Source organism: Diospyros lotus, chromosome 13, assembly GCF_014633365.1.
Source record: "Diospyros lotus cultivar Yz01 chromosome 13, ASM1463336v1, whole genome shotgun sequence".
In the NCBI taxonomy this organism is placed as follows: domain Eukaryota; kingdom Viridiplantae; phylum Streptophyta; class Magnoliopsida; order Ericales; family Ebenaceae; genus Diospyros; species Diospyros lotus.
Genome location: NC_068350.1, coordinates 4899434 through 4924367, shown reverse-complemented (window position 1 = coordinate 4924367; position 24934 = coordinate 4899434). Strand labels below are relative to the sequence as shown.

Here is a 24934-nt window from a genome sequence, read left to right as displayed (position 1 = left end):
TCCTCGTGATCTTTAATTCCCGTGAAAGACCCCGTGATTTCTCGTATTTAATCACGTCCCTTACTTTAATTCGGCACCTAGCCTTATTTGTTGAGTTATTATTCATTTGTTTTAAGTTAAATTAAATCCGAGACATCTAGAGTTTTATTTGTTGTGAGGTTTGTACTACCCCCACTCCTTTTGGGAATGATGTTGAACCAACCTGGGAACTAGGTTCCTAGACGTGCGGGTTTATTTACGATTTTATCGGGTTTATTTATAGTTTTTCTTGGATTTATTTATGGTTCGGTTAGAGCTATCAAGCAGTAGGACAGGGGTCGGTTGTTGGTGACGTTGGGGTAGACTATTGTACGGCCCTGAAGTGGACCGTCAGGTGGACACTCCTAGTCACTAGCCGTTGACCGGTGCCGGGCACTGCTAATTAGCTCTGTCAGTATGTGATTTACTGCACGTTTAGATTTATTATATTACTGTCCATGATTTGATATGCACATGGGTACGGGTTGCATATTGGGATATTCATTTATTAAGTATGCTTGAACACGGATATGCTAGCTTGGTCAGCTTGCATCCAGTACGAGCATATATTTGTGGTTTACTATGTGGGCGGAGTATGGCCTGATGCTTGGATGTATGGGCGCTGGTGTATCACGTTGATACTCACTACGCCATTGCATTTTTATGTGCATTGCATGGTTACCGGTAGTTATTAGTTCTCAGACGGGAGTACCGTTCCGAGAGAGCCTATGGCTCGGGTGTCGGGAGTACCGACATAGACGGGTGACGGGAGTACCGACCCAGGACAACGCGCACAGGTTTGTTGGAGATACATGTTGCCTTTCAGGGCAGCGGCAAGTTGATATGAGACTTGGGTGTCGTGTGTCTTGTGTGAGCCCCAAAGACCGGTATGTGCTTTTATTTTGCTATACTATTGTGTTGTAGAGTCTCATGGCTTGTATGTACCTGGGGGTTTATTCTAGGGAGAGTTTTCTGGATATGTTCAGCCTTCAGACTTTTTTTCTTTACGCTTGCTGAGTCTCTCAACTCACTTTACTTTCTATCATTCCAGGTAGTGGCAGCATGGGTCATGGCAAGGGAGTTAACTTTTGGTGGCAGAGTCGGTATAGTGTACAGGCAGTCCCGTCAGTCCCTGTTAACTCTGATGGTTGAGTAGGATCTACTCTATTATTTTTTACTATGCCAAGTCATTCCTCAAGTTCCGTGTATGTCGGCACAGGAGTCTATATTCATTAATTATCTTGTGACCGTTGTGTTAGTGGGGTACCCGTAGTACATGCGTGTGTTTAACTTTGCTTCCGTTGTTCTCATTTTTGAATATGTATGTCAGGGTGGTTTTGGTCTTGTGTTCATTCTGTTTCTCCTTCCGTAGGCGCTCGCGTTCGGGTAGTCCGGGTGGTTGGGGATATCCGGGCGGGGGTGCTTACATCGATAATTGGTGATATTGCATTTGACATTAAATTATTGGCATATCAATAATTGTGTCATCTATAACCATGGTGGACTAGGGTGTTGGTCGAGTAGCGTGACCTGCATTTCCCTAAGTAAGTTTTGTCGAAATGACCATAAAAGTATCTTATGTTGTGTGTGATTGCTGAGATGAATTGTCGAGGATTCTATGCCAAGGCTAGAATGCTAATGAAAGGTACCTTAGGGCGTCAGTTGATTCATGTCCATGCATCATACATTCATAAAAATTATTTTAAACTCTCATTTAAAAAATTTATCTTCTAATTTTGACTTTGTTCTTGGAATATTCAACGCTTCAACTGAAACGAGCAGTGCAAAAGGAAATGAGATTGTTGAGATGTGATTGTATTGATAGTCATGTAATAGTCCTACACTCATACTAGAACAAATTGTGAGAATCTTGATATTAAGGGGGTGTTTGGTATAGGAGAAGTGTTTAAATTCCTGGGATTCATGATTCCTGATAATTCTTGAAAATATTTGATTATCAAATTTATGCAATTTTATATTTGATTAGATTTAAACATTTTCATGAATGTTTGATATTCTTTTCTAATAATCTTACATTCTTATGTTTGGTTGAAATGCAACATTCATAGAAATTTATATATATATTTTTTCAAAATTACCCTTATTTGATTTTTTGTTTAAAAATGATAAATTCCTTCTAACATATAAAATATTGGGACCCATAACCTTTTAGGAAATTAAAAAACAGTATTTTTTTTACGCATTATGTATATGTGTGCGTATGCGTGTCTATTACGTGTGTGTGTGTGTGTATATATATACACATTTTATATGTTTGTATAATATAATATATATATATATTTGTAAAAGAAAGTTATGACAAATATAATCGTAAAATGGCTATGGGATTCTAAGAAGATAATGGGTGTTTTAGACTTTTACGGGAATCCAAGATTCTCAACCCCTGATGGAAATTTTTTTTGAGAAAAAATTTATTAAAAATAAATCTTGTAAATGTTATTTTTTAGGATTCTTTTTTAAAATATTTATATCAATTATGGAAATATAGATTCTCAATCTAACATTTTCAAGAATCTAAATACTTATCTTGTACCAAACACCCCCTAAGTGGCATGTTATAGCTATTTATATGTTAATTTGTTTATCGAATATTATAAATTTTATGGTTATTGAGAACAATATTGTACGGTTTGATTTCTTCTATGATTACAACATCCATACTTCTCTTGGAATGCAATATATGTATGTTTAGGGATTTTTAAATATGTTATTTTGAGAATATCAAGATGGTGTTGCGAAAAAAAAAAATCCCATAATAGTGACACTTTGGGAGGGTGGGTCATTACAAAATCATTTTAAGAAATTGTGTGTCATAAATCTTTATCACATATTTTTAATAACTTGAAAATAAGATTGTCAGGATATGTAAGGATTTATTCATATACAAGTGGAGAGTTATGAATGAAAATATAACCATTTAATTAATGTGCAAGATTATCATTTAGTCCTATTACATACTAAATGTCATATAAATCTAGCATTAAGACACTCATACTAACAATCTCTCACTTGCACTAATGTTAATTGCAAAAAAAAACGATTATAGAGAAGAAATTTTTTTCTATCTCTAATAAAAACGGATTGGCAAAAAAAGTTTTTAAAGATGAATTTATAGACGAAAAATATCCTTCTCTAAGTAAAAGATGGAATCAGAGATGAATATTTTCTATCTCTAAATTTTTTTTCCCTTAGAGAGGGATTCAAAGACGAAAAATTTTCATCTCTAATGTTAGACACGGAAAAATAATTTTTTTCTCGTTTAAAGATGAAAATTTTCGATCTTTTAAGTTAGTTTCAAAGATGGAATCTTTTTCATCTCTAAAATCAGTTAGAGATTATAAAATTTTCGTTACTGAAGTCTATATTAAATGTTTTTATTTTATAATATAATAATAGAATAATTGATATTTTTCACATCATATATGTATTTAATAGTTAATTACTTTTAGTTTCTTAGAAACTATTTTTCTGAGCATGTACCTCAATTAATAAATAGCTCACCATGAGCACAAGATAGAAGAAAAATATCATTTAACTAATTGTGTCTTACATTTATAACAATATCATATATATGTCACTATAGAATATGTAGACATAATAAGATAATTAAATATATTATTCAAAAGTAAGAAATCATTCATAAAAACAATTAGAGGAGTGACCTATGTTATAGATATGCTTGTTAAAAAGTAAAAGATTGTAAATAAAAATTTATTGGATACACTTAATAGTTATACTATAAAAAATTACATGCAAGGGGCTAACTTTTTTTTATTTTTTATTTTTTGAATCTTAAATGCTATGCACAAAAGGCTGATGTTAACCAAATAAAAAATAAATATATTCTTAAATAAATTTAAAAATTTTAATCCATATCTTTCTATCTTCTCTCTTATTATTTGTTAGTTAGTGCCTATTATTTATCAACGGTCAACCATTTGTCACATGTCGACATCGCCACCATCTTTTTCCTCGTGTTGTTAATTAGTTGGCATAATAGCAAATCATCTCACATCATCATCTTTTTATCATTTATTTATGATACATGTTATGTATGCGAAATTTTAAATATACATTTGATAATTTAACTTTAGTTTTTATAGATAATATTTATATAAATATAAAGTTTAGAAGTAGCAGCATAATTGGTGTTAAGTTGATATTATTTTTAATGTGAGAAGCTATGAATTTATATTTTGTTCACATAATAATTTTATATTTTTAAGATAAAATATACAAATAATGTTTAGGAAATCATTTTGTTAACATGATTTCATAATACCAAAACAACATATTTTTATATATATAGTCTTGATCACCTGTCCGCGTCGGACATTTATTATCTTACCCAATAAGGACTTGTCAAGCATCGCCATGTCCCTCACACAGACAACACCGCTCCTGGGAACAATTATTGTATTTTATTTATTATTATTATTAATTTTGTTGATATTTTATTATTTTAAAATTAATCTATAATGCATAAACATAATAATATTTTTAATTTATATTTTATTGATGTGTAATGAAAATTTTAAATTATCTTATAAAAAAATTAAAATATAGAGATTAAATTAATTTAAAAATACAAGCCTGTATGTGTAATTAAAAATAATAAAAAAAATTAAATGACACGAAAAAAATAATAAAATACAAGAATAAAAAATATGAATTTGACCAACTAGGTTTAAGTTTTCATAAATATTGAATAATAAAATATAAATTACAAATATTATTTGTTTATGCATTATAGATTAATAATCAAATATTAACAAAATTAATAATAATAATAATAATAATAATAAATAAAATACAACAATTGTTTTGGGGGAGGGGGGATGGTTGCCACGTCCTAGTCGGGTAATATAAGAAATGTATGCAAATCAAGACTGTTTATATATATAATAAATATAAATAGAGGTTGGTTATAATAATATGGTACTTTCTTTTTTAGGATATTAAATAGAACTTAAGTTAATCTTTAATATATATGTTAATATATCAAATTATATTTGAAAGTAGTCCATTAAAATAAGCAATCTTTTTTTAGCTTATTTTATTTTGTTTTTAGGATTTGGAAGTGAGGGCATGCATGTGCTTGATTTTTTTAATGGAGTTAATTCATAGGTGCTGATAAAAACAAATAATAAAAGCAATAACATAAATATCAAGAACTTTAAGTATTCAAAAAATTTAATTATTTTCTAAATAATTAATTTTGAATTAGCATATAAATAATTATTTTTGAGTAATTATTATAATGTTATATTTTTATTCATAATTTTTTGAATAATTTGACAGTTAGAGAGATAAACAGAGATGGAAATAATTCGTTGAGAGAAAAATAATTTCTATCTATATTTTGAATAAAGTAAAAACAAGTTGGTGATTGTCACTCCAAGAGAGAGCAATTGAGACCTTAAAATATGAAAACACAGGGGGGCGGCCTTAATGTTAAAAGTCAAAAATGTGCTGCATTAAAATTATTAACAAGGAAAAATTGAACAAAAAGGATAAGAAAAAAAAGAAATAAGAAGTTGGAAGGAACTTAGCAGCCAGAAGAAGTTAAAAGAAGCCGGTAGCTGTAATAATTAAAGTTGCGTTCTCTTTATTATTTTTAAATTATTTTTAATTTTTAATTTTTTAAAATAATAAAAACGTATTATTTTTATTATTTTTAAAAATAAAAAAAATTATAAAGAAAACTAAAAGTAACAAAAAATTGTTTTGGATATTTTCATTTAAAACAAACTCTAAATTCAAAACACATTTATTTATTTATATTTTATTATTGTAATAGAAAAAAATTACAAAATTCATTAATTTTAAAATGTATATTTTTTTAATAATATATTAATATTAATATTTCTAATTTACTAAATAATCAAATTTATTAAAAAAATATTATTAAAAAATTATTTTTAAAATTTTAAAGAGAACGAGTTTTCCAACTTTTTGTTTTAAGAAATAATTTTTCAAAATGACAAAGAGAATGCATTTTCAATTTTTTTAAAATAGACTATTAAAATAAAAAATAAAAAATAAATTTAAAACTCAAAATTAAAAATAAAAAATAAAAATAACGTAACCTAAAATTTTTAATCACTCCAGTATACTATTCTATTCTATTGTCAGGCAAAGTCATTTACATTTATTAATCACTTCAGTGTACTATTGTCAGATAAAATAATTAAAAAGTTAAAAATATTAGAAATATTTTTTTTATTTTAAAAAAAAAACTATTATTGTTATCTCTCTATAATTTTAAAAAAATATATTATAATTTTTATTATTTTTTTATAATAAATTCTACCATCTTTACATGTAATTAATATCTTGATTTATTTTGAATTTTGTCACGTAAAATTTATATATATTTAATTTTACTATTTTTATTTTTTTAAAATTATTATTTACAACTATATTCTAATCTAGTGTTATTTTTACAGGACTTAATTCTCTCCTACTTTATCAAGTAAATTCTAAGCAATTACATGTAATAATAATAATAATAATAATAATGGGCGAAACTTTTTACCCATTCCAGCAAGCAATCTGCTTGAATTGAGTAATTCCTGTCAATTCCAAGTTAAAATAAGATAGAAAAGTTCAACAACCACTATAAAAATCATCAAATCTTTTATGTCAAATGAGTTCTGAAACCGATTGAAAAGAATGATGAACCAAGCTGTGACCAATGGGGGGGTGGTGGTGGTGGCGGCTGGCCCATATACGACATGATGATTTGGAGCATAATGGATTTGCAAATACAAACGTTGTCTTCATACTTGAAAAATAAGGGACCATCATGGTACAGCTAGCTAGCATTCCCAAGTTGCCCAACTGGTTCTTTGGAGTTTTTCTAATCTTTTTAGGTCAAATGTGTTGGATAATCCATATCATCCTCAATATTCTTTTGATGGATGCAGAATAATGGGTTCACCAATATTATCAATAACAATTATAATATTTTTCATATGAATTTTAACAATTATTTCTTGTAATAGTTCATTTGTTATAAATCATTGTCCACGTTCAAATTGTGTAATATAATAAGCAATTATGGACAATATATTAAAGTTGTTTTTTTATAAAATATATTTAAGTTGTAATTTATTTATAATATTATTTTATAAATAAAAATATAATATTAACAGATATTATAATTATATATTTTAAAAATTATTAAATTATCTAGCCAGATTGGGGGGGGGGGGGGGGGGGGGGAAGGGGTAGGGGTGAGAGACGTCCGCGTCGGTCGGGCTAGATAAGCCCGACGCGGGCAGGAGATCAAAACTGCAAAACAGTATAAGGTAAAGAGTTATTTTGATGGTCCTATACATATATATACACACACCTATATATATATATCAGATGTTAGTTCGAAACACAATCACAGAGCAAGAAAGAAAATGGAGACAACTTTCGGAGACGTTACGTTTGTTATTACTGTCTTTCTATTATCAGCCACTCTCCTCCTTCTGATCAGCCGGAAAAAGACCAGAACCGGCCGGCCGCCCCCGGGACCACCGGGTTGGCCGGTCTTCGGAAACATGTTCGACCTCGGCTCGATGTCACACCAGACCTTACACAGCCTCCGGACCAAGTACGGCCCAGTTATCTGGCTGCGGCTCGGCTCAATGAACACGCTCGTGGTGCAGTCGGCCATGGCGGCCGCCGAGTTGTTCAAGTACCACGACCTCGATTTCCCCGATCGCAAGGTCCCCGACGCCCTCACCGCCTGGAACTACCACGAAGGAGGCTTGTCTCTCAACAGTTACAGCCCGTACTGGCGGCTGCTCCGCCGCCTCTACTCGGCGGAGTTTCTGAGTGCCAAAAGGATAAATGACACCGCCGCCATGAGAAGGAAGTGTGTCGATAACTTGGTGAAGTGGATTGAGGCGGCAAACGGAGGCGAGGTAAACTCTCAAGTCAAGTGTATCTAATTAAGAGATAACTAAAACTATAGTCTATTGCTAGACAACATAATATATTATAACAACTTGAATCGATAAATTGTAATTATGGTTTGGATTAATAGGTGGACATCGGGCATCTGCTCTTCGTCGCGTTGTTTAACCTGGTTGGCAACCTGGTGCTTTCCAGAGATGTTTTGAGCTCGGAATCTGAAGAGGGGTTCGAGTTCTTCGACGCCATGAACAACGTGATGGAGCTGGGCGGGAAGGCGAATCTGGCTGATTATTTTCCCTTCCTCCGACGGCTGGATCCGGCGGGAATGAAGAGAGAGATGGTGAGAGAGATGGGGCGAGCCAGGAGGATCGTGGAGAAATTCGTGAAGGATAGGATTGAAGAGAAAAAATCGGGCAGAGAGATTAATGATGAACACGACTTGCTGGACGTGCTCTTGAATCAGAAAGGCGACGCCAAAGATCCGCCGGTCCCGGAGTCAAAAGCTATCAATGCCATACTGGTAAGTGCATGCTAATCAAAAATGAAGAAGAAAACAAGACATCAATTTAACACATCTGTTCACCACCTCACGATAACAAATCAAAATTCACTCCATTAATATTTGTGATATGGGTTCTCCTCTGAGAAATTAATTAATTAATTATAAAACATAATTATTTTGCAGACACAATAAAATAAACCTTAAAATTTTGATAAATATTTTCGAGTTATAACACATACACAGATATAATAAATGGGCTACGTACGTACGCTACCTAATTAAATTACTAATGTGTGTTCAATAACAGAGCTAAAACTAAGTGTTAATTGTAATGTAAACCTATATAACCTGCAAATATTATTTTGACCCAAAAAAGTAATTAATACCCAGGATGCATGTCTTTACATATTTATCTTATTATTATTATTAACACATAACAGCAAATTTTTAATCCAAAATTTACGATCGTGCTTCAAAAAATACAAAATAATCTCTCTTTATTTAAGAAAAAGTTCTAATTGGATTTTATGTATTATACATATTTCTATCCTCTATTTATACTCAAATTGAGTTTTATATAAAAGAGTAGATAAATTTGATAGCTTAATTATCTAACCATATACTAAATATACTATTTATGTATATATTTTTGACAATGGTAAATGATGCAGGAAATGTTCTTTGCCGGATCAGAAACAACAAGCAGCAGCACGGAATGGGCAATGGCGGAGCTACTGCAAAACCCTAGTTCAATGAGAAAGGTGAAAGAAGAGCTGGACCGAGTCATCGGAAGAAGCAGAAGCAGCAAGGTAGAAGAAGGGCAGCTGGAGGAGCTGCAGTATTTGCAGGCGGTGGTAAAGGAAACGCTGCGATTGCACCCGGCAGTTCCTCTGCTGGTGCCGAGGAACGCCGTAAAAGACACAGATTTCATGGGCTACTTCATTCCCAAGGACACGCAGGTGCTCGTCAACGTGTGGGGCATCGGAAGGGACGGAGATTCCTGGGCCGAGCCCTCGGCGTTCCGGCCGGAGAGATTCATCGGCTCGAGCGTCGAGTACAAGGGGCAGAACTTCGAGCTGCTTCCGTTCGGGGCAGGGAGAAGGATCTGCGTCGGGTACTCGTTGGCTCATCGGACGATTCTCCTCGTGCTGGCCACTTTGCTGCACCTTTTTGACTGGGAGGCCGCAGGCGGCGTCGAAAGTGTGGACATGAGGGAGAGGATGGGGATAACACTAAGGAAGCTGCTGCCGCTGAAAGTAGTTCCAAGGCGGCGAGCAGAATTATTGACCGAAGACGAAGCCAAAATCTGACGTCAGATTTGAATTCAAATAAAGAACTTGGAACTTGGAGACTCGCTGATGATGAATAAACTTATTTATTGTTATAATATGGAGTTGTTTATATATATATATATATATATATATATGTTATTGGCATTTCTATATATATGTTAAGGATATTTTCTGCTCTACTTTGTGTGGATTGGACTTAATTCAGTAGGCCGGGCCAACTCTTTAAGATCAAGGAGACCTCGAGCTAAGTTCATCAAAGCGAGCTCACGCGTTACCGGAGCCTAGGCTCATGCAGTAAGACCAAGCTAACTTCAGATAATGCCTCTAACTTATCAACGTATTCGAGTTAGCTCTCAGCTACGTACCAAACAAACTCCCAGCGATCCTTGTAGTTCGTTGGCTCAGCCGATCAGCTCGTGTAACAGAAAAAGCGTATGCCACGACATATCAGTAGGCCAGGGGCTCTGCCCCAGCTGGACTATTCAAGCCCATTTTCTCTGCTCATTTGGCCGGCCCACGCTAGTCCTATCTTGGCCCCTTTTTACACCATCATTATAGTCGCGTCTGGATTTTCGCGCGTTCACCTCAAATCTCATCCTCATTAATTACGGATCTCATCCACATTAACGAGGGTCTCATCGACACTTTACTGCTGCATGGCCATCCCTGCCAATACCGGCTAATTCCATCCAATCATCTATATACGTACAGTACATGTAGGGAGGGATGTGCCCAGTTATATATATCAGCTAACTCTTCCGAAAGTCGGGGTATGTTTTTCTTGTCCACGTAAAAATACTTTGCATACTTACTTACTCGCTCATTGACTTGGGCATCAGAGTACTTTGCAAGAAAGGGCCGACAGTCAAGACATTGAACCAAGTATCCCGTTTTCTCCCTTTCGAACCCGCACACCAGAACGGTCTAACGAATCACCGTCAACCAATTTCGAACGTCGACAATATATATATATAATTTTTTTAAAACAAAAAAACTTTAACAAATAAATGTATAAATAGAATTTTTTTTCATAAATAAACTTACTAACAAATTGAGTTTGTTTAAATAAAATTAACAGAAGGTAAACATCTTAACGTGTTAATAAATAAAATTTGAATAACCTGCTTTATAACTCTTTTAAGACCCGCTAACTGAGAGAGTTAAATAGACACGCAACCCGATACACGACCGGTAATGCGGGGCCGGGGCTGCTGAGAATGAGAGACATGACGAAAGAAGTACCACGGGTGGTGGTTACGTGCAAAAGCCGCAAGACAAGTCACTCCACCAAGTACGACTCTTGCGCTGTTCAGTTCAATAAACATATATTTTAAATAAATCTCTGTTAATGTATAAATTTAATTTATACATTATTTTTATCATATTATTCGTAATTTTTTATATTACTTTAAGGGAAATATATTAAGGCATAAAAGCAAGCACTCACATGAATATTATATTTGAACATAATTATAAAAAATATTACACATTTTAAAGAGCCTCTGCATCTTACTTACTATTAAGCCAAGGATTCATTGCCACTGAATTTTTTTATTTTTAAATCTAATGATTAATATAAATAAAATATTAAAATTCCCAACATTTTCCCTTGTCAGTTCCTTCTCTTCTTTGCAGGAGCATTGAGCGCCACAACGGTCAAAATATTTTATTTTATTTTTTGTATTTATTTAATCTTGGATGGATGGATGGATTGGATTGGACATTGTAATACTTATATTGATGCATCAAATGAGGATCAGGCATAATACATTTGAATCGCCATTGGAGATTGATAGATTTCTAGACGTACACGCATATCTCAATCGGCGGCTGGAAGATATTTTCTTAGAGAAGGTGGGCGCTTGGTTGGTAGTGCTGGATTTTGATCATTTACATGGTAGTGTTACGGAATCGAAGCAGTGGAGAAGGTTGTGGTATTTGCAATTGTGCATTTACCGTATGTTCTTCTTCTAAAGAATGTTACTGCTTGTGTTCGTTTATTTGTTTAGTTTAAGAATTAAGGATACATGCCGCCGATGATAGATTGGGTGGTTCCATCCACACGGCACTGAGCTGTGTTAGATTGTCGACGTGCACGTGCTGAATTACTAGACTTATGTTAAGAAGGAAAGTCACTTCTGCAATTAGACGTAACACCGGGTGAATTTCAACGTTCAAACTTCAAATATTACTGCTCCCTAAGTTAAGATAGATGATAACGGATGCCTTACCTTTGCAACATACTCTAATCTCGGTAGCTATTCTAAATTCAATATTACTGACTAGCTGATACAGAAGATGTGAAAGAGGTGTCTTATAGAACCAGCATATGCTTCCATATACTTCAGAAATCTTAATGGCACAATATGAAGTAAATACAATTTACAAGGAAATGGCTGTGAAACCTTCTGAATTAATCTATTACGTAAACAAAATCTATATGTCAACTAATCAAGCCAACTCAATGGCGGCTAATTCCAAAAGAAGATAGAATTTACCTTAATTAATGGCCAAACGCCTTGTCACTCGCAAGAATTTGGAAGCGTAAAATCTATGCTTTGCGCAATTGACCTCTCTGCCTCCACTCCATCAGTTGTCATGTACTAAGAAACCGTCTTCCCCTTCATCACATACTGTATACCATGTTATCCCTTTGATGCATATAATCATCACAAACTCTTCCACTGACAGATTCCATGAGAGCCTTCTCTTCGGTGCCCCTTCCAAACCTTGACAGGTAATTCAGACCCATGAGGAGTTCTAGGATTGCAGCTTCTGTCTTTGCTAGATTTGCGAAGTGAAGGGTCTGGACTAGAAGAATGTTTGTCCCAGGAACCATGTGCTGCTTCTCAAAATTCCGCTCAGAATGCCACCTTATCGTGCTATGGGCAAGCGGGGCAAGCCATCCTAATATGCTTGCCAATGCCAAACTCCAGTCCGCTGCAAGGGCAGTATTGTAGATAGATAAAGTTGAAGTTTTGGCAACAAACTTCAGCTTTTCCCGTAGGGAGGCTCTGATGCCTGTGGGTAACATATTATATAGGTCATCTCTTGCGTCCAGGCTGATCAAGTGAGGAGCTGAAGCCAGCTTCTCTATCAAAATGATAACGTTTGCATATTGTAGAGCTAAAGCAGCAGCACCAAGGGTGCATGGAGGCGCATTCAGTGATTTCCGCTTGGTGATGAAAGGCGATAATTTAGTATGAACCACATTATTGGAAGAAAGAGGCAACAAGTTGCAGTCTTTAGTTTTGTTGATATCATTTGACAAAGCATTGGCTGATCTTAAAGAGTCGGTACTTGTAGGCATGAAACTCTGTAGAATAGGAGACTCACCTCCAGCTGTCATGCATCCTTTAAAAGGTCCAACGTGAGCCAATCCCCTAGATCTCAGTAAGGAGGGATTACCATGAAGGGCCAGTGATTGGCGGTGAGCTTGAGACTGCTTCTTCTTTGATCTAATCTTACTACCACCCAGCCCCAGATTGGAAACTGACCTACCTAGAGGCCCAGAATGCAAGCTAGACAGGCTACCCTTAGGTGGATTAACTGAAGCGTGCGAATAAGTGGACATGGAATGGCTGCGAACAAGACAATCAGCGGCATTTATATGTTCAGAGTTACTGTTTTCTTCAACAGATGCCACTTGGTTAATTTCAAATACATGTTTGATCCTCTTGACTACCGTGATGAGGGATCTTAATAGAAGCCGAACTATGTAGTCATATGTCCTAACCCATGGAGACATTTCCCGCAGAGTTTTCACTTCCTGCCGCTGCCTCATAACCTTCTGCTGAAACTCAAATAATTTCACCTGACCTATATCAACATTGCCACGCAATCTCCTAAAATTCTGCTCGAGCTCAGCCAACACTTCCACCTCTTGATACAGCTGCGCAGTCACCGCAACAAATCTTTCCATTTTCTTAACTTTCTTCTCCATCTTCTTCAACTTGTATTCCCATCCATGCCATTTTACATCAACCTCATTTGGGTCATCAAAAACATGATCAAGACGGAGATATACGGGGTCTGTGCACCTTTTTCCAAATCTTGCAACTGATTTTGCCACACATCCAACATTTTCAATTATCTCGGTGAATGCAAGATCCATTAGATAATCACTATCCTCAGAAACAAGCTTTCCAATACCAAGTGAGTTCACTATCTCTTCCTTCAACCTAACAAACTGCCTGTCACTTAGACACTGCCACAGACTAACCACGTTAGCCATGATACTTGCAACTTCAAATGCCAGAATTCCAATCACAGCCTTTTCAGGTTCTGACCCTATGCTCTTACGCGAAGCTCTCCACAAACTACTAAACCATGATTCCGTCACAGTCTCACCCCCCATTATCCTAAAAATACCACTTAAATATAATTGAAACTCTCAACAGATATTGCAGTTCCTGTAGCGAAACAGCATTTCAACAATTAAGTGCAAGCTAACAGAAGTACCTTCCTTAAATTACTGAATATAGATTCTCCATAGAAACCATAAAATCCCCCCCTTTCCCCCTCCACGCCTGTTTTGAATTTTCAAGTAATTTGGATGGGGAATACAACGGATGAAATGCAAGTACTATTTCTTCATTTCAATTGGATTTCAATTTCATAATGCAAACGTATTCATGTAATTGGGACTGTCTCAACCATACCCCCTTTCCAAAAATTATACAAAAAATAATATGTAAGAAATTCAAAGACTCAACAAAATATTGCATTTTCCATGTAAAGCAGCATATAATAATTAACGGAAACAAAAATAAGATATTACAGAGACCAGTGTCCCCAATTTTTTCACCTGCATTTGCCTAGTCCTTGTCCTCCCCAACCTAAGAAAGCAAACACAAAATAAAAATGCAAGAGAAACAAAAACCCGAGCCCTAAAGGTACGGATGCCGATAAAAAAAAAGCGAGAAATAACTCATTGAAGATAATCATAGTTAGGTTTCCCCAAATTAGGGTCTTTTACCATGAGCAGCAAATAACGAAGTATATCAAACAATCAATTTTTGGTCTTGTTTTTTTCTTTCAATAATCACACTATCAGAGCAGCCAAACTCGGCCAATCTTTAGAATTCACGACTTAAGAAGAAGACAGGGTGCAAGAGATTTCAGCTCCTTCGCTTATTCACTTCATGACACTTTCTAAGCAACCAAACGGCATGTATTACTCGAAATTTTCAAATCGAAGTTCTAGGACAAGAAGAAGCGGAGTAAACTCAAAAGGAAAACCGAAAAGGAACGCACCTTTGATTTGAAGAAGAGTAAAGCGTTGCGCTTTTGGGAAGCAACATTGACATCTGAGGCCGCAGGAATTTCAGATTTCAGAGATAGAGAGAGAAATGGGAGAGTCAAGATCGAAGGCGGAGGATGTTTATAGTGTGCGCACCACAGGCGTCGTTTAGTCGAATCGCGGAGAATCGGTTCATCCGAGAGTGTTAAACGACGTCGCATTGACATGTTTTAGCCTTTTAGCAAAGCAGGAGGCCGAGCACGTATTTCAACCAGCCCCTCGTTAATCTCGAAGTTTGATCTCTCTTAAACCGCGGCTCTCTTAGTTTGAACAATTTTCTTCCGTTTTTTCACCCTGATTTTGTTTATTAATTTATTTCCTTCTTATCAATGGAAACCCAATAATTCACAGAATTGCGTCTACCAAATAAATATTATTTATATTATAGCTCTTCTTAGTAATCATAAAAAAATATTACTAAAAACTTGTTATTATGGGAGTCAAAAGTGTTTAGTGGTTGGTTAATGTGTGTATTATTTAGGTATGGAATTTTGAAGGGCATATGCTTGCCATATAATTAACACAGACTGGCCTTCCCAATTGATGTTAGCTAAGCTCAAGCATTGCCGTAACATGAACATGATTAGGCGCGGCCTGCAAAGGATGGAAGGTTAGTACAAGTTAATTAACAAAAAGTTGATGGTAGTATGATAAGCATATGGTTTATTCTTGGGAACGAGGCAAAATCCTTCCCCGCCCTTGAACTCATCTACCAACAAGATCGAGCATGGCGTCATAAGCACTAAGCAGCAGCCATAAATTTAAATTATGTATTATTCATTTAAAATTCCTTTTATCATTAATAAAATTTAATAGGCTTTCGGCCCACGTGGCTCAATGATTTAGAGCCCAAGTATCTTAGGATGGGCTTTCGGCCCACATGACTCAATGCTCGTGATTCATCTCATTCCAACGAAGATGCTTTTGGATTTTTTTTATTTTTTTTGTTTTTGCTGAATAAAAAAAAAAAGTCTAATTAAGGATATTTGTGTACTAGTTAAAATTAAAAAAAATTGTTTTTTATGGAATAATAATAAAAAAAAAAACACAATAATAGACATGATCATCAGTTGATTAAATTTAATATTTGTGTAATTAAGGGTATTTGATTAAATGTAATTATGATGCAAAGGACATGATGATTTGTGAGAATAGGTAAGACTTAAGAGGAGGGGGCAATAATAATAATAATAATAATATTATAAAATAAAAAGACGATAAACAAGTAAGAAAAACAAATGTAATGTAATATTATTAAAAGTGTTTGTTGATTGAGAGGAAGCCAACAACTATGTTGAAAGTTGAATGAAGTTGTGCCAAACCAAACCAAAGGGAAGTCAGTCAGTCAGTCAGTCCCCAATGAGTCCCCCTATAAATTTAAAATTTCTATTTCCAGAAAGCTAAATCAATTAATGGCGTGACACAATACACGCAATATTATCTTTGCTTCACTTTTCAAACTTGGAATCATTTCTTCTTCCTTTTTCCTTTACTTCATGTTTTTTTATCAAATCCTTTGCTTTCGGTTCTCTTTGCCTTCATTAACTTTTTTCGCACGTTTCAATAAATCAATATTACACTATTTTTTTCATTATAATTGAATTTACAAATTCTCTTTTTTTTTTTGTAAAAATAAAAATAAAAATGAACTCTCACCAAAGGAGTACCCGAATCAAATCACATGAAGAGAAGTCAAAAAGTGATTTTTGTAAAGTTATTTATCGAAGACATTTGCAGCTTTGCTTTCATGCTTCTTCTTTACTTAATTAATTTAAGTTCTTAATTATTATTTTTTTAAGAAAAAAAATTGAAAATAGGAAGGATTAGATTAAGCAGCTGCACAGTGGTCCTCCCCCCATCTCTTGAAAAATCAAAACAAAGCCATTATTATTATTATTATCCTTATTATTATTATGATTCATGGGTTAAGAAGAAGCACATGGACTCCCTTCTTCCCAAAGATAAGTAATTAATTAATTAATATAATTTTGTTGGGTTGCAAGGGATGGAATTGTTTAATGAAATTAATTAATGTTGCCTTTATCAAGGCATATTGGAAAGCCTCAGTTTGCGAAACAAAAGTATTTCGTATTGAGTTGTTAACGCTCATTAGCCCCACATGCTCATCATTGGGAATCCCCCCTTGAGCATTCAAACAAAACCCCCCCCCCCCCCCAGTCGTCTTCACTCACTCTTCATCCGACCCTTATTTCAATGGACGAAAAGGAAATCCACCCTGTATTTTAATGCCTCTCTTCTCTCATTTGCACGCAACCTCCCCAAATGGGTAGGTGGGTTAGGATATAATCTTGAACAATACTGTTAAACAAGTGTCCTTTTTAAGGGTCCCTTAGAGAATGTATTTAGTGCAATTAAAATTCTTTAATATTATGATCTTTTTAAAATAATATTTATTAAAATAAGATTATATCAAAATAAAGTTAAAATCCTTTTTAGACCAATACATTAAATGATCAAAATAAAATTAATTTTTTTTAAAAATTTTATTAAATTATTTATAATGATCAATATATACTTATCTCAGGAGAATGAGAGATAAACATATCTAAAAAATACTCAAATAATAAATTATGTAATTTTTTTTAAATATTATAAGATAAATTTAATAAATATATTAAAAATAATAAAAAGTTAAAAAAACCTTCCATATCTTATATTATTTTATCTATATATTAGTTAACAAACACTACTTAAATATATACACCATTCAACAATTGTTTAGTGGGTCGTTTTTTTATATATTTTGTAGGTTTAAATGTAATACAACTTTATGGAATTATCTTAAATGACCCATGGTGGTAGAGATTTTTTTAAAATATTTTAAATAATTAATTTATTAATTTCTTCAAATTAAATAGATAATTTGATACGTACCTAACAATCTAAATTCACTTTATTAGACAATATTTATATATTAATGATATGTTGCTCAACCAATCATCCTGCCCAGTTTGAAAATTATGAATTTGAGGAGTCATGTTTTAAACGTTGTTGTTGCTGCTTAAATAGTTTTAATTCAAATAATTTATAAAATTTAAAGTGAGAGATATCTAATTATATTATTATTAAACTCGATTAAAATATCAATTAAACTATTTATTTTGTTTTTTAATGTTGATTTCCGTACATCTCTGTGAATAGGAAGAGACAAACGGGGCAGGTTAAGGTTCCGGCGGGCCGTCAAGACAGCTTTTCGTTATCTCTGCTTTTTCTTTCTCTTGCAGTGTCGCGAATTATTATTTTAATTAATTAAGAATTCCTAATTTTTCCTATTCTGCCATTTTATTCTTTTTATTTTATTTTTTTAATTTGGGTAGTAGATATTGTATTCCTTTTCTTACCAAAGGTTTGCTTCTTTTCCAATCTCCAGGGACTTCTGATTGGGCCACGCCACTCCCCCCCCCCCCCCCTTCTTTCCACTCTCCACTCCCAGTTTTTTAATTCTTTATTAAAAATGTTTAATTAATTAATTAGATAGAATTAAGTAAGTAAATTGAAGGTAAGGTTTAAGGGTAATGGTAATAGTGTAACTCATTATTTTGTTAAGTTAAAGGGTCAATGTGTATATGTTTGGCATGATTATTTCTCTTGATGATGCCTATGACTCCTACTACTTTGACTGATGCCACTTAATTTCTTTTCTATAATTTTTTTTTTTCCTGAATGGTTTGGTTTTATTTTAATAGGGCCATTTGAGCCTATTATTTGAAATATAAAACCCAAGCTTGTAAACTAATATAAAATTCCATTCAAAAATCAAACTAAATCACGACCACTTAATATATTTATTAATTTAGTTAAAAAAATTCAAATTTAGAGGAAAATGTTTCTGAAATCTGAAGCGGAGAGGGCAGACTTGTCTTCTCATCGGGGGGAGGGGGGGGTGCTCATTTCATCAAAATCACAAACATCCAAATAAAGACGAAAAAAGAAAATGGGAGGGTTTGGAAGGGAAGGGATTTGAAGTTCTTTTTTTTTTTTTTTTACTTTTTTTAGCGATGCAGTGCATTAAATTATCCTTGTTGGGGAGGGTGGTTTCGTCCCTCCGTAGCTTTGACAGCACAGCACCAGACCAGTTGACTGACTGCCCTCGCCTCGCCTTCTTTCCCTTCTTTACCCTTTCTTTTAGGTAATTAGCTGGTTTTTGTGCCTTCCGAAAATCAGCTTTCTATTAACTTCTTAACAATACCCACCTGCCCTGCCACCAACCGATTTATCTTTCTCCCCGATTTGCCCTTCCGTTGCTTTGGATTTGGATACACCAAAAACAAATATAAAAATAATATTTTGTTATTATTTAAAAAGGTAAATAACATTTAAACCCCTGCTATTTTTTGTATATATATATATAGTAATGTCAATCACTTTTTATAAATTACTCTGGTAAACCATACTATTTAAAATATTTTTTTAAAAAGGAATTCCTAATTATTATTTTTATACTTATTCTTTTAAGAGTCGAGATATGTTATTAATTTTTAAATTCATAAATAATATGACAAATGATTATTTAAATAATTAAATTAAACACCATCTTTTATGATTGTTTACTAATATAAAAAGGGATATTATGTAGTTGGACGCAAGTTTATAGGGGTGGCCCGGGTGGGTGTGTGGGCCTCACCCCCTCCCATGAGGTTCGTACATTTCACTTGATTTATTTGCGTTGAACAAATTTTATGTTATTAAACACGAATAATAAAAAATTGTCATGAAGAATTATTAAAATTTTAAAATAAAACTTACAAAACCCTTAAAAGTGGGTGAGTGAGTGAATAAGTCCTTTTTTATCATATATCTATTTATAAAGATTTTGGGTTGATATTGATGTTGTATAATAATAATAATACTAATTAAGATAATAGATTATTTTCTTTTTCAGAATTATGCCAAATATGTTTAGAATTGTTTTTTTCCCTTTCTCAAAAATCTTTTATCTGTTTATAATAAAGCAAAGCATTAATTTAGTGGATAATAATAATAATAAGACAAAATCTTTGGAATTGTTTATCTTCCTAAAATAAAAAGCACTGCTTTGTTAGTTTTGCTTTTAGCATGGAATTATGGCAATAATAATACAATTAGGAATTTGCTAGTAATTACGCTGCAAAATTAATTTTATAATTGATGATTGTTTTATATTAATAAAATGAGAATATAAAAGTACATCAATGAGATTTCATAATGAAAAATGGAAAATAAACTGAACTGTTTATATTTGGATACAAACAACAAATATTAATAAATAAGCATAAAATGGAGAATCAGTATTTATTTAAAAAACATATCAAAAGATTAATAGTCTGTAAGAGTATTTCCTGTGGTTTTAATTTGTGATCTGCAAATTAGAAAATAAATCATGTCATTTGACCAATTCAGAAGGAGAATAGCGTAATTTCGCACTGATCACTGTAGAGTCCAGACAAAGATAACAGCTTATGTTTTTCTTCTTTTCGTTTTATTTTTTCTTTTCTTTTCTTTGCTTCTTCCATTCCATGCCCCGTTAATGGAGGGAACTCAACTTTACAAACTCTCTTTCAACAAAGTACAGTAGAAATTTAAAGAGTACAGTCCAAAACACATACAGCTTCTGCTTCTGGCGCCATTTCCCCTACCCAAAAAGAGGGACTTGTTCAAAATCTTCTCTCTCTAGAACTGTCTTTCTCTCTCTGTTCCATTTTTGTTGTCTCGGAGATGGAGGACAAGGGGAGTGCCGGATACGGGTCGGCCCCGTCCAACCCGGGGACGGAACCGGCACCGGCGAGCGGCGGCGGGGGGATGGTGCCTCAGGTGATGAGGATGGCTGCTGTCGACACCGCAGGCGGTGGTGTTCCGGCGTCTGGAGCCGGTTCTATGGCGATTGTTCCCGGCGGAAGTGGTGATCTGTCGGTGAAGAAGAAGAGAGGGCGGCCCAGAAAGTATGATTCCGACGGTAACTTGAGAGTACCGTATGTTTCAACTACACCGCCACCGCCGGGGTTTACTTTTTCGCCGCCGTCTTCCGAGTTTTCTTCCAAAAGGGGCCGTGGCCGGCCGCCTGGCTCTGGCAACTGGCAGCTGCTTGCCTCTCTAGGTCAGTTTTCAAGCAATCACAGATTCGTTAGTTTTTTTGTGAGATTTTCTTTTTCCGACTGCTGTCTGGGTGCGTACTGGTAAACTCGTCTGGGCTTTGCAATAGCCCCCGAATCACAGACACAAGTTCCTTTTATTTCTGATAATTTCTACTTGCTATTCTTACTATTACTTTGTTTCCCACTTTTTTTTTCTTCTTCTTTTGTTGTTCGAGGGTTGTGTTTTGGGGCTGCATCCCCCAAAAAATAGTGTTCTTTATTTTACAATTTTTATATCCCACATTGTAAATTTGGACGCAATGCACAATATTTATCTCTTTTCATGAGTTGGGTTTGCTTTGTTTTAGATTTGCCTCAATTTTTCTTGCTTGATCTGTGAAGGTGAGCTGTTTGCGAACACAGCCGGGGGGGATTTTACACCACATGTTGTCACAGTAAATACAGGGGAGGTAATAAACAGATTTTGAGAACAAACGGCTGAAGATCTTGTGCAGATCTTGGTTATTTTCTATTTCATCTTACATAAATTCTTTGTATTTGGCAGGATGTCGCAGCCAAGATTCTTTCATTTTCTCAGAAGGGTCCTCGAGGAATCTGCGTGCTCTCTGCCAATGGTGCTGTTTCTAACGTTACGATTCGCCAGCCGGGTTCTTCCGGTGGACTCTTGACATATGAGGTTTGCCCCAAACATGGTTCCATGGCTCTTGTTTGAAGCCAGTAGGCTCCTCTTTTCATCATTTCCTTGTTAAAATCTATCACGGTTTTGCTGCTCTCCTTTTAATTTGCTTCCTTGCTGCATCTGGGAGATTTTCTTCATAAATTTTCTCGTCACGGCATACAAATATCACCCTTTCCTGATCCTTGAAAAGCAGAAAGTTACGGCCTCTTAGTGCTCTATTTCAAGTTTTATGTTTTTTGTAGGACTGCTTAAATTTTTGTGGTTTCTATGCTGAAATTTGGCCTTTTTGCCTAAAGGATTGTCTTTGTATAGGGCCTCCCACTATCTTAGCAGCCAAAGATATATACGTTATCTATTCTATTTCATAAGCAAACACTAGAATTGGGGTTATTTTTCAATATCTTGATTTCTCAAAATGTCCTCAATTTTGATTAAGAAAATAAAAGCCAAAAAAAAAAATTGCAACTGCCAAAATTTATCCAGAATTTATATTGTAATCAAATTTGCAAGAAGAGATCATAATTATCTATTTTGGTTTGATAATATTCATATTTGAAATTTGCTTTAAAGAAACTATTTTGGTTGGATAATATTGATAATAATTTGCTTTTTATTATTTTTCCCCAATTTTATTTATTTTGGGATTCTTTAGTGATTCCAATTGCAATTGAAATCCTTGAGGTTTGAATCAGATGGCTTGTAATGTATACTTGGTGATTTGCTGCCGGTTTTAAATTAGTTCAGTAATCCTTATACATAGATGTTTAGGCCTTGTTTTCTTTGTTATTTTTAGGCCGTTTTCAGTTTTTCAAAACAGTACAAACATATTTACTTTTATATTTTTAAAAATGCATTTTTGAAAAGGAGAAAAAATTTTGTAAAGAAAACTTAAATAACAAAAAATCGTTTTGGTTATTTTCATCACAATCACTCAAAATTTTCAAAACGCGAAAAACGTTACAGACAAAAAAAAATGCGTTTTTAACAATATCAAAAAAACATTCAAAACTAAAAACTGAAACACAAAGAGAACAACCCCTTTAGTTTCTGGTTAACAGTTTAGATTTTTTTTTTTCTTTTTTTCATGCATGCATCATGCTCAATCATTCTTTGTATTCTCCCCTTGCTGTTTTCTGGCTTTCTTTTTCATATTGTATTAGCTAGTTTTCCTTGCTTTTGGATTTAATAACATGAAGAGAAAAGTTTTCAAGAATTTCAGTACTTTTATGTAGAATTTTTGTACTTATATTGATGGGCGAGCCTTGGTAGCAATGGTAATGTGTATTATGAACGGATATGTCTTAAGTTTTAACTTAATGCAGGGCCGCTTCGAGATATTGTCTCTATCTGGGTCGTTTACCATCTCTGAAAATGGCGGTGTAAGAAGCCGAACTGGGGGATTAAGTGTCTCGCTGGCTGGTCCTGATGGCCGTGTTATTGGTGGCGGCATTGCTGGTTTATTGATGGCTGCTAGCCCAATCCAAGTAAGAACATTCCTTGATATATTTGGTAAATTGAAAAGTCTTTATAACCCCTAAGACCATAGATAAAAATGACTGACAAGCTAGAATTTATATTGTCAGCCACTCAATGTGTGATAAAAGGATGATACACCGTTGTACATTGTTAACATATCATCTTTGAAACTGCTGTTAGCTCCTTCAGCCAAGTGTTGATCAAAATTTTCTGTAAAGAGTGATGTTTTTGTGGTTGGTTGCTAGATGGTGGTGGGGAGCTTCATGCCAAATGGCTTCAAGGCACACAAAAGAAAGCACCAATATGAACCCAGAACCACTCCGGCAGCTCTAGGCTCCCCGGATATGGTCACCCAGGCGACGCCAATATCCCAAGCAGCACCTGCCAGGAGCTTCTCTCCTTTGCCAGCCTCTCATTTTTCAGTACACGACCATGGAGAAGCTGATAACAACATTGACAAACATAACATAAATTCAACACCCGATAGCGCTGAATGGAATGACTTGGAACCGGCATCGCCTCAACGACCATCTCCTGACATCAATGTGTCTGTGCTAGTAGATTGATTAGTCTGGAGGTATGGGTTTTTTTTTTTTTTTCCCCCCCTCTATTTTTCTTTTGGTCTTGTTTTCATTTTTCACCCTCGTTTTGGTTCCTAACGTAATGCATGTTCTTGAAGACAATATTAGGGCTGGTAGAGACTCACAGAGGCTGATATTATTAGTTACTAAGGCTAATTTTAACTTGTTCGATTCATGTTGTAACAAATAACATTATTGTGAAAGACTTTTAAACACTGCTTGGTGTTGTGTAGTAACATATTCCAGCCGTCAAATTCTCTTCCAGAATCGGTTGAATCTTCGTTTTTCTGTTTCTTCGCATTTTGGTGATCAATTCTTTGCTGCGCTTCTTCTCATCGCAGCCAATGTTTTATGGGGTTTTATGTCCTGCTTTTACTCAACTGGTATTAATACAGCCGATTTCCCTCCTGCTCTCTTTTAGGACCAAATTATGTAATCTCTTGTGCTTCTGGTCTTGGTAGACGACCATACTTTGTGCGTGTTCGACTCGACTGCATTACATGGTGTTGTTTACAGAGAAATTTATATCGCATCGGATCCCTTACAAGCACAGCTCAATTTCGACGGGGAAGCAGAATTTTGTATCACCCTTTTCTCATTAAGTCTCTTTCAAGAATATGATGTAATTCAGAACAGATGTGTTGCTTCCGTCAAAGCTGATAATAAAACCTTTGACCAGACGCAAGCGCAGACTTGCACTTGTTCAAGAACAGTGTGGTCTTCTGGCTCCTAAGATTTTGTTGCAGTGGTTTGATTGTGCGGGGCAAGACAGCTTCTGTAAATTATAATATACTTTGATTGGAAATTGAAAATTAGTTCTTTCCCAACACCAGATCGACAAGCTTTTGCGTTTGGAATTCAGGAAACAACGGGAAAGCAAAAGAAACTACTATGGCTTTGGAATAGAAAATGAGACAAGACAAGAATATATTCGACCAAATTAAACAAGGAAAAATAATTTTCCTTCTAATTTCCCCCTCTCACCAAAAACAATGTTTGTGCTGAGATTATATATAATATTCTAGTTTCAAATCTTAATATTTATTATTTCTACTTAAAT

At 34.5% G+C, this 24934-nt stretch overlaps 3 protein-coding genes and 1 long non-coding RNA gene across 6 annotated transcripts in view; 2 read left to right on the top strand and 2 right to left on the bottom strand.

The window, feature by feature from the left end:
* The window catches only part of LOC127788673 (uncharacterized), a 37067-nt gene extending 27943 nt beyond the window's left edge, over positions 1 to 9124 (bottom strand). Inside the window, exon 1 of the long non-coding RNA XR_008020442.1 lies at positions 8652 to 9124. This is a non-coding gene — a long non-coding RNA (uncharacterized LOC127788673). The remainder of the gene's footprint in view (positions 1 to 8651) is intronic.
* Positions 7311 to 9921, top strand: LOC127788672 (iridoid oxidase-like). Its single transcript, XM_052317232.1, has 3 exons — positions 7311 to 7958; positions 8081 to 8470; positions 9124 to 9921. The coding sequence occupies exons 1-3, from the start codon at positions 7452 to 7454 to the stop codon at positions 9760 to 9762; spliced, it is 1536 nt and encodes a 511-aa protein (XP_052173192.1). The 5' UTR covers positions 7311 to 7451; the 3' UTR covers positions 9763 to 9921.
* A 2137-nt stretch (positions 9922 to 12058) lies between these two features.
* On the bottom strand, positions 12059 to 15142 carry LOC127787841 (uncharacterized). 2 transcript variants are annotated; one of them, XM_052315876.1, is made up of 3 exons: positions 15001 to 15105; positions 14552 to 14582; positions 12059 to 14156 (listed from the first exon to the last, which is right to left on the bottom strand). In XM_052315876.1, exon 3 carries the CDS (start codon positions 14099 to 14101, stop codon positions 12371 to 12373), a length of 1731 nt encoding a protein of 576 aa, XP_052171836.1. In that variant the 5' UTR covers positions 14102 to 14156; positions 14552 to 14582; positions 15001 to 15105; the 3' UTR covers positions 12059 to 12370. The 2 variants fall into 2 exon arrangements, with proteins under 2 accessions (XP_052171836.1, XP_052171835.1); XM_052315875.1 differs by lacking the exon at positions 14552 to 14582 and having other exon boundaries at positions 15001 to 15142.
* Positions 15143 to 20570: 5428 nt separating this feature from the next.
* LOC127787991 (AT-hook motif nuclear-localized protein 7-like) lies at positions 20571 to 24645 on the top strand. 2 transcript variants are annotated; one of them, XM_052316109.1, is made up of 6 exons: positions 20571 to 21140; positions 21520 to 21587; positions 21683 to 21814; positions 23140 to 23301; positions 23539 to 23870; positions 24296 to 24645. In XM_052316109.1, the coding sequence occupies exons 1-5, from the start codon at positions 20762 to 20764 to the stop codon at positions 23857 to 23859; spliced, it is 1062 nt and encodes a 353-aa protein (XP_052172069.1). In that variant the 5' UTR covers positions 20571 to 20761; the 3' UTR covers positions 23860 to 23870; positions 24296 to 24645. The 2 variants fall into 2 exon arrangements, with proteins under 2 accessions (XP_052172069.1, XP_052172068.1); XM_052316108.1 differs by lacking the exon at positions 24296 to 24645 and having other exon boundaries at positions 23539 to 24248.
* Positions 24646 to 24934: the final 289 nt, after the last annotated feature.

What these genes read in the sequence shown, in the direction of transcription:
- LOC127787991 (XM_052316109.1), top strand. Translation starts at nt 20,762, where the DNA reads ATGGAGGACAAGGGGAGTGCCGGATACGGGTCGGCCCCGTCCAACCCG. An exon ending in GCAGCTGCTTGCCTCTCTAG is followed by an intron (nt 21,141 to 21,519) that starts GTCAGTTTTCAA and finishes TGATCTGTGAAG; the next exon opens with GTGAGCTGTTTGCGAACACA. An exon ending in TCACAGTAAATACAGGGGAG is followed by an intron (nt 21,588 to 21,682) that starts GTAATAAACAGA and finishes TGTATTTGGCAG; the next exon opens with GATGTCGCAGCCAAGATTCT.
- LOC127788672 (XM_052317232.1), top strand. Translation starts at nt 7,452, where the DNA reads ATGGAGACAACTTTCGGAGACGTTACGTTTGTTATTACTGTCTTTCTA. An exon ending in AGGCGGCAAACGGAGGCGAG is followed by an intron (nt 7,959 to 8,080) that starts GTAAACTCTCAA and finishes TTGGATTAATAG; the next exon opens with GTGGACATCGGGCATCTGCT. An exon ending in AAGCTATCAATGCCATACTG is followed by an intron (nt 8,471 to 9,123) that starts GTAAGTGCATGC and finishes TAAATGATGCAG; the next exon opens with GAAATGTTCTTTGCCGGATC.
- LOC127787841 (XM_052315875.1), bottom strand. Translation starts at nt 14,101, where the DNA reads ATGGGGGGTGAGACTGTGACGGAATCATGGTTTAGTAGTTTGTGGAGA.